Source organism: Pongo abelii, chromosome 13 (assembly GCF_028885655.2).
Source record: "Pongo abelii isolate AG06213 chromosome 13, NHGRI_mPonAbe1-v2.0_pri, whole genome shotgun sequence".
Classification (NCBI taxonomy): domain Eukaryota; kingdom Metazoa; phylum Chordata; class Mammalia; order Primates; family Hominidae; genus Pongo; species Pongo abelii.
The window spans coordinates 103,762,743-103,775,495 of NC_071998.2; the positions used below are offsets into that span (position 1 = coordinate 103,762,743).

The 12,753-nt window shown below is 41.2% G+C and overlaps 1 protein-coding gene across 5 annotated transcripts in view; it reads left to right on the forward strand.

Annotated features, from left to right (window-relative positions):
* Positions 1 to 12,753, forward strand: part of KIAA1958 (KIAA1958 ortholog) — a 182,004-nt gene extending 169,251 nt beyond the window's left edge. For 2 of the 5 annotated variants that reach the window (XM_002820108.6, XM_002820109.6), the window contains one exon: positions 836 to 6,873. In XM_002820108.6, the coding sequence (XP_002820154.1) occupies positions 836 to 1,642 (807 nt within the window). In that variant the 3' untranslated portion in view covers positions 1,643 to 6,873. Of the gene's footprint in view, positions 1 to 835; positions 6,874 to 6,907; positions 7,579 to 11,971 lie in introns of those variants that run through there. The other 3 variants (XM_054520466.2, XM_054520464.2, XM_054520465.2) reach the window with 3 other exon arrangements.

The following is a 12,753-nucleotide window of genomic DNA, read 5'->3' on the forward strand; positions in this document are numbered from 1 at the left end:
TCAAGGAAATCAATGATGAAGTTATTCAGAGTTTGTTTAATTCAGGAATTTTTCAGAGCGTTTGGTTGAATTTTATTAAAGGAGAGGGAAGCAACTGATTTGCAAACAAAACCAGGGGCCTTTCAAGAGGAACAGTGAAAGTTACAAACAGCCAATAATAATAAGTGTGTATATACAGATGTATTTGCAGACACACATGTATATATGTGTATGGGGGGAGTGTCATTACTATTTACACACTCTTTCACGGTCCTGTGCTTTAAGCATTACAGCCTTGGAGAGGGTATTGATTATGTTGTTCTATTTTGCAGATTGAAATACTGAGGTTTAGGCCGGGCACGGTGGCTCACGCCTGTAATCCCAGCACTTTGGGAGGCCGAGGCAGGCGGATCAGGAGGTCAGGAGATCGAGACCATCCTGGCTAACACGGTGAAACCCCGTCTCTACTAAAAATACAAAAAAATTAGCCAGGCGTGGTGGCGGGCACCTGTAGTCCCAGCTACTCGGAAGGCTGAGGCAGGAGAATGGCATCAACCTGGGAGGCGGAGCTTGCAGTGAGCCAAGATGGCGCCACTGCACTCCAGCCTGGGCGACAGAGCGAGACTCTGTCTCAAAAAAAAAAAGAAAAAGAAAAAAGAAATACTGAGGTTTAAAGATATTAGGTGGAGCCAAGTATGGAACCTAGATCTTCCAGCTTGAAATTCATTGTTCTTTCCATTATGTCCTGCTAAGGGCTCACAAAATGTCAACACAGCCCCTGGTGAGGATTAGAAGGAAGGAGGGGTCTGGCTGTGTGAGTGTCAAGTGTGTAACCTCCGTGTTTGTCTCATTTGAGATCCCTGCAGTGAAGTTGAACGAGCTGCTCGAGAACTTTTATGTCACCGTCAAGAAGAGCGACGGCTCAGACTTCCTGGCCACCTCGCTCCATGCTATTCGCCGAGGCCTGGACCGCATCTTGAAGAATGCAGGTGTCGGCTTTTCCATCACCAGCAGCACCTTCAGCTCCTCCACCAAGAAACTCAAGGAGAAGCTGTGGGTGCTGAGTAAGGCAGGCATGTCGGGCGCGCGTTCTCGCAACATCGTCTACTTCTCCCTTTCTGACGAGGAGGAGATGTGGCAGGCAGGGTGTCTGGGGGATGACAGCCCTATCACTCTCCTGTCCACTGTGGTCAAGTACAACAGCCAGTACCTGAACATGCGGACGCTGCAGGAGCATGCGGATCTGATGTACGGTGACATCGAGCTGCTCAAAGACCCCCAAAACCAGCCCTACTTTGCCCGGACAGACAGCGTCAAGCGGGAGAGTCGGAGCGGCTCCACCAGAGTGTGTCACGGGAAGATCTATCATGAGCATTCCCGGGGACACAAACAGTGCCCTTACTGCCTCCTCTACAAGTACATGTACATCCACCGGCCGCCCACCCAAATGGAGGCCAAGTCCCCCTTCTACCTGACTGCCAGGAAGGAGGCCACAGACATGGGCAGCGTGTGGTATGAGGAGCAGAGGATGGGGCTGCGCTCTCTTCGGGGAATTGTCCCAAACTTAGCCAAGAAGGTCAAGCTGGAAAACTGTGAGAACTTCACCTTTGTCTCGTTCACTCAGGTCTCCCGGAGGCTTGGCTCCCACAGCTGCTGCCAGTGAGCCCCTCCTGGGGCCTGCCCACTGCCCTGTCACCTGCTTGGGCCGGCCAGGGCTGGAGCAGCTGGAGCTCCTCGGAGGCAGGGGCTGACCAGGTGTGACCTCCCGGTCTGGCGGCTCTTCCCTGGTGTGGCCTGCTCTCCCTTTGACTTGGGGTTTGCTTTTTAAAATGAAACTAGATGAGTCTAAATCATTCGGATGGTTTATCCAAATGTGCGTCAACTTTGTTAGCTTTTAGAATCTAACACAATGTATAATTGCTACATACAAGAGTGAGGAAATTCATTTTCTCTAGTGCCTTTCTAGCACAGGTTTTCTCAAAACAAACAAACAAACAAAAAAAGGAAACTGTTAAGTAGTCATTTAAAAAAAAATCCCAGTAGCGCAGTAGCTTTAGAATGTTAGGAAGACTGTACACTTTGTTGAATTACACTCACAATTAGAAACTAGAGAGAGGCAGACACGTTCCCTATTTCCAGGAGACAGATTGCGCTTGATGCGCCTTTGTTTTTTTGTTGGTGGATAAGGTGGTTCTGGAGGGCAGGCAGCCTTGTGTCGGGGAATATCCTCAAGCGACATTCGGTCATCTGACAAGGACTTGGGCTGCTCCCACGGCTCTCAGCAGCGGGAGGAACCCCATCTCGGCTGTCAATGGAGACAATTTTATGATAAAAGATTCACGCACCAGAAGGGTGTCTGTGAGAACAAGGCTTCTAGTGAACTAGACAGTTGGTACCGTGAGGGAATTTCTAGTAGTGAAGGAAAATGGCTTGGAAAAGCCAATCTGTGATCAAAATGTGAAAACCTCCTGAAGCAGAAGTGCCTATGTTTTATTTCTCAGCACCATGTGAGAGCTCGTTTGATTGGAACATTTTTTGAGGTTTCTATCTGTTCTTCGTGTCATCCCATTATTCTGTCAGCATATACCACTGGATCTATAAAACAACTAAAGGTAATTTTTAGTCTTAGCCGAGCAAAGTTAACCAAACAAGCTGCAAAAAACACAGATCCCCAAACTTTCTTTATTAAAGAGCTTTGGAATATTTTTGTCAATGTATGACTTTTCAACCACAGTTAGATGTCATCATTTTAGGCTGGCACCAATACTTGGGACACGATGATTTAGGCACCCCACCAGGTAAGCAAACTCAGCATTAAGGATGCAGTTATAAAATTAGCGCATCATGGTAGGTAATGCAGTTTGAAACCATTTTACTCAGGTAAAATGCAACCTGACCACATTATTTAAATATCAGCAGAATTTTCTAATAACTACTCTGAGTGCAACAACAAGTGAAAAAGGAGCTCAAAGAGTGCTCATTAATAGTAACAATTTCTAGGGACCTTGACTTTGTATTTGAGGAAAATCTCGTGTAACTTTATTCCATTATGCTCCTAATATGCTTTCTAATCCCAAATTAAAACTCTAATACAAATTCATTTTGTAGAAGTCTTAAAATCATTCCTCTTTCTTTTTAAAAACATTACTTTAGTATTTATTTTAATTAATTGGTTTCTTAAAAAATCATACACTAGTCATTGAAATATGTAATACTTCCTTTACCAGAGAAGACTCAACCAATGCTGCCTTAAGATTTAATGTTATTCCCTTTTTAGTCACTGTGCATTTATAAGTTTGTTTACTAGTTGACCTTTCCTGAATAGAGCTTAGTTTTGGCATTTCTCCATCTGTATATAAATAACAGGTAATATTTAATTATCAGTGTATGACTTGATATCACATAATGTTCTGGTGTGGTTTCCTGTAGTGATCTTAGGGTTTTGATTTAAAAGAAATACACAAAACATTAGGTACAATTTCCTTTAGTTTGCTAAACACCCAAAGGATATTTTGTTTTGTTGGTTCCGCACTTAAACTGAAATACAACCTATGTGAACTATTGGGCAAAGCCTGCAGCCTAATTAAATAAAACCTCCATTTTTATTTGAATAGATTCAAGTAGAAATTGCCATTAGGAATCACTGGGATCTTTTCGGATTTTGACCTTTTCAAAGGTAGCAATAACTACTCCAGAGGTTGTAATCTTTCTGTTGGTAGTGGCTTTTCATCAGCTAAATAATCATCTCTGCCTCAAATGTGTTGCCTATCACCTAGTTGATGTTCCATAAAATCCCTGGGTTCTGAAGTGAATTATTATAATTAATAATCAGGAGGGCGAATCTTCAGTGGCATCTGATGGAATGAAAGAACTGTGAGCAGCCTAAAAGCTGTTTATGACATGCCACCTTGGGGAACAAGAGTGAGGAAGAAAACAGTCATTAAGTGCCAGCGTGTGCCACCCATTGTACTAGGTACTTTATTATGCATTTATGTATATGTGTGTGTGTCTGTGTATACACACACACACATATACATAAATGTTTACACAGACACACACACACACAATATGTGGTTAAGCCTGGTAAGCCTGCTAAAATGGCAAAGCGGCCTGGCGCATGGCTCACGCCTATAATCCCAGCACTTTGGGAGGCCAAGGTGGGCAGATCACTTGAGGTCAGGAGTTCAAGATAAGGACCAACATGGTGAAACCCCATCTCTACTAAAAATACAAAAATTAGCTGGGCATGGTGGCAGGTGCCTGTAATCCCAGCTACTTGAGAGTCTGAAGCAGGAGAATTGCTTGAACCTGGGAGGCGGAGGTTGTAGTGAGCCGAGACCACGCCACTGCACTCCAGCCTGGGCAACAAAGCTAGACTCCATCTCAAAAAAATAAAAAATAAAGAAAATGGCGAAGCACCTGTCCATGTGTTTGGCCAAAGCCATCCTCCGAGGTCTTAAGGGGGCCAGAGTAGCAGTCCTCGTTGGTGTTCTAAGGCAGTTGTTCTGGCTTCCAGTCAGCTCTAAACCTTACCGTCTGGGGACTCCAGGATTTTCTGCTCTTGGCCTAATGCAAGAGAAAGGAGAATCCCCAGAGAAAGAAGTGGGGAGGTAAAGAGCATTTTCTCCACTTACCTTTGGGTTTTTTGTGCTCCCAAGTACAAATAAATATCAAGAATTCACAAGTTTACTTAAGGACAAGTTGCCCCTGGGCTCTGTGTCAGGGCTGGTGGTACTGTAGGTGTTATGAGAGGACCTATAGAGTGTCCTTCGAGTGAGCTGTTGTCCACAACACCTTTCATATCTGCTCTAAAGTGAGCCCTACTTTCTGGCTATTCCCCACCTCCAGAGTCTAAGCAGACTCCCTGTTGGAAGCTTACTGTGGCACAGAAGTTAGGATGTCACCTTAAAGGGTATGATTCAATTGAATATAAAGAGTTTAGTGCAGTACCAGGCACATCATAAGCACACAATAAATGTTAGCCAGCTTAGTTATAACTTTTGGTAATAATTAATATTATTTAACTAATTTGCATTATACCACTTATTTCTTCCATTATGGAGATTCTGTCTCCCTTAAACTGTTAAACTTGAAGAAGAAACCAAACCTGATAATCTGGTCAAGTTAACACATTTTCGCCCATGAATTCTACCTCCAACACAACCAAGCTATGATACCTCAGATACAAGCAAAAACAAGTGAAGGAAGAACAGAAAAGCCTTATGGGGCTTTATGAGAAGGTTTTTCCATTGTTTAATGTGTTCGCAAAAAGGAATTTTATGGAAGTACCTAACCAAACCTGTGAAAGAAGGGTCTCCTTGGTCATGTGGCATTTTCCAGCTTTCCTTGGATTTTATGCTACATTAATTTGCCCTGGCTGATAAGTGGTGTTTGAAGAAATGTGAAATTTGGGTACTTTGATTTTTATTTTAATTCAAGCTTATTAAAAGCATCAAGCATTATATGCCTGCCACACTCAGCATTTTCATAGACATAGTCATTAGGAGAATCTGGACAAAGTAATACTCTTGTAGAAACGGAAGCATCTTGCTGTACTCAAAAGATAACTAGACTCAGAGCTACTTCACTCCTCACTTGGGCAAATGCGGATATCACTTTGCTTAGCTATAAAGTGTCAGCAGTGGGATGGATCCTCTCCACGGTGAACCGTGTTACACTTCTGCAGTTCCACAAGGTCATATAATTAGAAAGTGGCAGAGCTAGGACACAAAATTCCTAATTCCTGAAGATAGTTAATCTCCTAATTTAGTGCTTCTCACTATATTGGGATGCCGCCTTTAGGAATAAGACTTCTTTAATTTTCAAGTTCCACAACTTCTAAAATTATTTTGCTATCTCGAAGCAGCAGAATATTGATCATTTTTCTCAGTTTAGGCTAACACAGTCCACACCGTTACCACTTAAATAAAGTAACAGAATGATTAAATATTATCCTTATCAAACATCCATCACTTTGTTGCTTTTACGAGATGTAGATTGCTAAAAACTTTTGAGCTAGTAGCCGGTTACCTTTAAGCATCAATGAATGCAAACAGTGAAGACCTCAAAGAAGAGTTACCTCATTTTCTCTACATGATCTCCAATGTAGTCTCAGATAAGGCCTATACATAGTTAAAAGCTGGTAACAGCTCTGAACAGAAGTATGTATTAAAAGTTTCAAACTTGTATATATTTTTGAATGCTTTTGTTTTTGGAGTGAATTTTTTATACTCTGTTAAAAGAAAAACATTCCATCGTGTAGGCAGTGTTCCTCAGTAAAAATCTTTGTTGCATTTTCCCATATAAATGAATCACCCTTATTAAAACAGGAGGAGGGAGGGATTCGTGGTGACCTACTGCTGCCCTCCCTTTCTAAGAGAAGATGAGGCCATGGGGTGTGATAACTAAATGAACATCTGGAAGTTCCTCCGTCGGATATGTGTATTCTGACATAACAGAATTTCCCAAGGCTTCTTTGAGGAAGGCTGTCCATGCTTCAGGCAAAGTTTACCCATTATTATTATGATTTTGAATATTTCTTGTTCATTACAGTCCAGAAAATCTGCAGAAGTTCTCCATTTTCAGTGGTTGACCAGAATCTGATTGTTGCGCTCAATTAAAGTGCTTTAGTATTTAGCTAAAACAACTCATATGGAAGTTAATTATTTCAGGAAATACGTAATAAGACCAAAAAAATCACTGGATAATATGTAGATATATTTTAGTTATATTACTATTAATAGCAATTAGATAACTCTCCCTCCCCCCATTGAGGTGAGAATGGGCTCCTAGATACTTGGTGGTCAATATAACTGATTCGATTAACTTGCATTTAACTGTGGTTATTGTTACATCTACTGATTTGTTCAAATAAAAATTTCTAGAAGGCTCAGATTTGACTAACACTGTGTTACATGCTTTCTCGCAGCTGCCATATATTCTCATGTAATCTTTGCAACCGCTCTACAAGGTATGTCTAATTATTTCCATTTTACTTATTGAGAATCTAGGCTCAGAGGAGTTAAAATTCCGAAAATCTCACCGATAAGTTGGAGAATTTAAGTTTGTAAGTTGGAGAATGCAGGTTTTCTGACTCCAAATCTAGTGCTCAGTCCATGAGACAAAACTGCCTCCTGGAGGCCATGGAAGTCCATTAACTTTAAGAAAATTAAACACAGTTTCGGTTTGTTTGGCAAATATTTCATCTCTCAAGCCATACTGTGTCACCCCTCCATGTATTCTCTTACTAAATGATTGCTCACTTGGGAACTTAATCATTCCTGGAAAGCCTGGCGGTTCCCCAGTATTTTCTGCCTACTGAGAACCTTCTGTCTTTATCCAATAAGTAATTTATATTACCTGTCATCTACCTTAAAGGGCAGATGGTCATGTGACTTTATTCTAATAAAAGTTAGTTTACAAGCTGTACCTGTTTTGACATTGGACTCACTGCTTAAAAAGTAAAGGAGTTCCTAACTTACGCCACAATTACATGCTCAGGTTTTTTACTTTTGCCATTTAGTTTTGGTCAGAGGATTTTTGTAATCTGTAGGCTATAGCACTGTCATAGAAAAATATACCTTTTTTTTTTTTTTTTTTGAGACTCAGGAGTCTCACTCTGTTGCCCAGGCTGGAGTGCAGTGGTGCAGTCTCTGCCTCCTGGGTTCAAGCCATCCTCCTGCCTCAGTCTCCCAAGTAGCTGGGATTACAAGCGTGTGCCACCACGCTCGGCTAATTTTTGTATTTTTAGTGGAGATGGGGTTTCATCATGTTGGCCAGGCTGGTCTCGAACTCCTGACCTCAGTGATCTACCTGCCTCAGCCTCCCAAAGTGGAAAAATATACTTATTTACTCACTGGTTTTCTGTTCTTTTTTCCTTTATCGGGGCATATTTATTTTCTCTTTTGAGACTTTTAAAGCAATAGGTTATATGAAACTCTGAGATCATCTAGTCAAATTCCCCCATTTTATCAATAAGGAAATTTAAGTCCAGAGATATTAAAGGGCCCATCCAAGATCAGCCAAACAATGAGTAATAGATTCAGGACTAGAGAGTTAGTCCAGAACTCTCTCCTCCATATCACAGCTGAGAAGATTTAGATTTTTAAAAATTAATAGAGCTGCATCTGGCAAAATGACATCCGGCTCGCCGAAGACCCTAGTGAGCTTCTTGTACCTTCCCAGAAAAACCCAGAAGAAGGCCAAATCTCAATTCTAGAATCTAGAAGGAATTGATGTAATTTATGAGGCATATGGAGGTAGCTTGGGGCAAAAGTTTCCAAGTAGCTCAATTCCTGGCTTACTTCATGAAACAGGCCCTGTGAAATTAAAAACATGAAAGCTGTTTAGTACTTCTCCTCTTCCCCAATCATGTCTGTCACCTTACTCGGAGTCAGAGCTTCTGAGCCAGAGAAATACTAGCTGATGCTTATTACACCGGGAAGAGAAAAAGTTCATATCCACCCTCTCTTCTTTCTCCCCAACCCACTTCCTCTTCATTCAATCCCACATAAATCTTAGAGCTAAAACAGGAGCAGAAAGCAGAGAAGGACTATTAGACCTATGGTGGCATCCCAAGAATAAAGCCCTTTAGGTGAAGGTAGAAACAATAAATACCTGAGTAGCAGAACACGCAAATATTATGATTTTTTATGTATGATGTTGGGTTCAGAGACCCACAAAATCAGGCAATAGGAAGGAAAAGGATGCTGCTTCAATAGAAAAGTAAACTAGAAATTGGACTTGGAAATATGTTCATCACCTTACCATTGACCTGGGATTTAACTGAAAAAGGATTCAACAAACAGTCATGTGAACAGGGTCTGGGAAGAAAGGACCACGTTTAAGGATGAGTATAGAGAAAAAAGTAAAATGAGGCATATAAAAAAGTCAATGGGCCCAGGCGCGGTGGCTCGCACCTAAGATCCAAGCATTTTGGGATGCCGAGGCGGGCAGATCATCTGAGGTCAGGAGTTCAAGACCAGCCTGGCCAACATGGTGAACCCCGTCTCTACTAAAAATACAAATATTAGCTGGGTGTGGTAGCACACGCCTGTAATTCCAGCTACTCGGGAGGCTGAGGCAGGAGAATCGCTTGAACCCAGGAGGCGGAGGTTGCAGTGAGCCAAGATCGCACCACTGCACTCCAGCCTAGGCAACAGAACAAGACTCCATCTCAAAAAAAATAAATAAATAAATAACAAATTGCCTGTAAGAAAACCAAAGAGCATCTGGCTTCAGACTTCTGCTCTATAGCATCAAATGCCAGGAAACAATAGAGAATTGTGAGGGGGAAAAGTTGTGACTTTGGAATTTTATACATATTTTATATGTTAAGATACATAATTTTTTAGTTATGATAACCATCCAGGAAATATATGAGCTATGTAATAGTCTTACAAAGGTAATAAGTTGTACAGCAACCTACGAGGCTTGATTTAAATAAAACAATGTTTGCTTAGTATCCTAATTTCAGTGGGCTCTGGGCTATTAAATACCAGGACATTATGCACTAGAGGAAGGGTATGTATGCTTTTAAATAGATAATATGGCTAGAAGCTACATATCTAAAAGCACCCGAAGTCCTCATATGAATAGGCTAAATTAATACAATAAGATGTAATAAATGCCATACCACAGCATCATGTTTCTTCATTTTTATTACTGAAATAATGCATGATAGTTATTAGAAAATTCAGGTATGTCTTTACAAATAAAATATAAATTGCTCTTGATTTTCCCCACCATCATTTAAAACACTCTTATCCTGAAAGAGTCCATTGCTTCCAAGTGAGAAAAGCCAAGGAGTCCCCCGCGTTGGGGGTGTAATAGCCTAGACTAGAGCTTGTAGACTGAAGCCCATGTGCTTCTCCATGCTCAAACACAGAACTAAAAACAGGTACAAAGTCAGAAAATTGCAGAATATAAGTCTGTGTTTCAAAAAGCAATCAGGAAAAAACAAACAAAAAACTTGCTTTAGAATACAAATGCAAGAAAAGTTCAATTTCAACAGCAGAAAGATGGCCTGGGGCAGTGAGGTGCTTTCCTTAGCTGTACTTGAAGTTTTATGGAACGCCGTTTAAATTCAGATATCAAGGGAATGAATGCAGTTTTAAAAATCTGAATTATTTCTGGAGTCTACAATGTCAGTGTTAGAACTAAAGCTGGGTTGTTTTGTTTTGTTTTTTCATTTGCTTGCACTGGAAGGCCTTGAAAACACACAGGAGTGTAGAGTATCATCAGCTCCGATGCTCAGTTTCTTTATCTGTGCCCCAAGTTTTTGCCAATTTAAACTCTAAACTAAATTTTCAATGACACCAGCATGTTTGCTTTAAATTTAGCAATAGAATAGGCAATGGATTGCTTTGCGTTTCCTTAGTTTTTCATTCTGAAACAGAGCAAAACGTCTTCCCAAAGAGATGGAAAGAATCTCTTCTGGGTAGATTCCAAGTATAACCTGTCCCAGGGTCCTCTTGCTTAGCTGTGACTAACAAAAGTCTGTTCAATTTAACTACTTAGATAAGAAGCGCAATGCTTTTATTTAAAAATTTAATATTTTCTATGGGGCTGTATTTTCCAAATAATAGCAACAAAACTGTCCTAACGTTTTCACTGTTCTGTAATTTTGTTTTAATGTAGAGGATACCCATAATTTCTTAACACTGGAAACATCATTCTGAACGATGTAGGAAGTGGTCAGTAACGTAAATGATGTTATTGTACCGTCTCCACCTTTTTCTTTCTTCCCCCAGATGGTCGCACCTGTGCATACATTGCTGTGCATGTGGGGGCACATGAGTGGGAAAGTGGGTGTCACTCCTATTTTCTGTCCTAGAGTGTCAGCTTTGGAAGGGATTTTTTTGTTCATCCAGTCCAGCCCTCTAATTGATAGTCCAGTAGTCTGTTAACAATTTGTAAGGGTCTGGGTTATATTTTAAAAGTTGTTGTTGTTGTTGTTGTTGTTGTTTGGGTTCACTTATGTATATGCAGCTTGACTGTTCAACCCAGATTTTTAAACAATAAAAAAATTTAATGTATACTTTCTGTTTTCTTAACTTAGTTATTTTAACTTAATCAGTAGCATTTCTGGTTTCTGAATAGTTTTTTAGTGTCACATTCCTGGAGGTAATGTTTGTCTTTGTAGTTTGCGATGTTAGGACGTTATGAGAATTCCACACCCATATTCTGTGCCTCTGAGCCAATCCTCTGGGTGAAATAGTTGTTCCAGCAGAGTTCCCTCTGGTTTTCTGACTTAGATTTGCCTCACTGGGCAGGCTTGAGGTCCCATTTGGGACGGTGTCACGGTGATTTTACATTGACCATTGTGTACATGCTGCTAATTAATGTTTTTCTGCTCTTTAAATGATTATTTATGGCTTTTGGAGACTACATTTAATTCTCAAAACTTTTAATGTAGAAATTAACTGTTCTGTATATACAGCAGTTAAAAAATAATTTCTAAGAAATAGTTTCTGAAAAATATTTCTTTCTTTTTTTTTTTTTTGATGGAGTTTCACTCTTGTTGCCCAGGCTGGAGTGCAATGGTGCAATCTCGGCTCACTGCAACCTCCGCCTCCCGAGTTCAAGCGATTCTCCTGCCTCAGCCTCTCGAGTAGCTGGGACTACAGGTGCCCGCCACCAAACCTGGCTAATCTTTATATTTTTAGTAGAGACAGGGTTTCACCATGTTGGCCAGGCTGGTCTCGAATTCCTGACCTCAAGTGATCTGCCCACCTCAGCCTCCCAATGTAAGAAATCCACTTTTAAAAATTCTTGTACTCAATGTCTTTAAAGAGAGTTCATTTTTTGAGATATATTCTAAATTATTTAAGTATTTCCTTCCAAATAATCCAGAGGCATAGAGTACATGGAGGCATAGATAAAGTGTAAATTGGCCTTGAGCAGATAATTGTTAAATTATCTGTGATGAGTATGTGAGGGTTCATTACGCTGTTCCCTGTTCTTTCCTATATCTTTAAAATTTTCCGTTAAGGAAAATGTAAAGCAAAACAAAAAGCTCCTGTACTACAGATTCCACAAGACTCCTCATCGATCTCACAGAACCACAGAATCTTCTAGCTAAAAGGAGAGACATGAGAAGATGATGCTGACAGGAGCAGATCACAGGTCGATTTTCCAGGTGAGCACGCTGGGTGGTGCCTGTGACGATAAGAGCCAGTGGAGTTTAAGCTGTTGCTTTGAACTTGGCCTCATTTGTACCGACCACACGGTGGAGCCTGGGAACACATTTTATTCTCTCCCTTGAATGCAGACAGTAAGCAGATCTGTGGAAATCTTGGGGTTGATCCCAGCAGGCCTAAGAGAGCTGTAGTTATGACCCCCAGACTGAGCTGGGACCCAGTCACGCTATGAAGATAGCAAACTGAGCCAGGAGGTCCAAGGGGCTGGAATGGCACATGGTCTTAGCCTCCACCTCTGGGACAAACGCTCCTGGGGAGCGCTAGTGGGGCATGAGGTAGATGCCTCAGGGCCCCTGGGTGCCTGGCGTCCCCACCTTCATTGATGTGTCACGATGTTGCCTCCCCAGTCCTGAAGGGGTCTCGTGACCAATATGTCCTGGCGTATTTTAGAAGGTGTGTGTCCCCATCTTTCCATCTTTCCCCACTACATTTCCTTTTCCTTCTCTTCTTTTCAGTCTCCCTGTTTTATTCCTTCCTCTGCCTAGGAGAGTTTTCATCACCATCTTTCCTAGTTAGACACCAGGGACAGACATGAAAGACATTAAACAAGATGTATTTCAGCAATAAACAACAT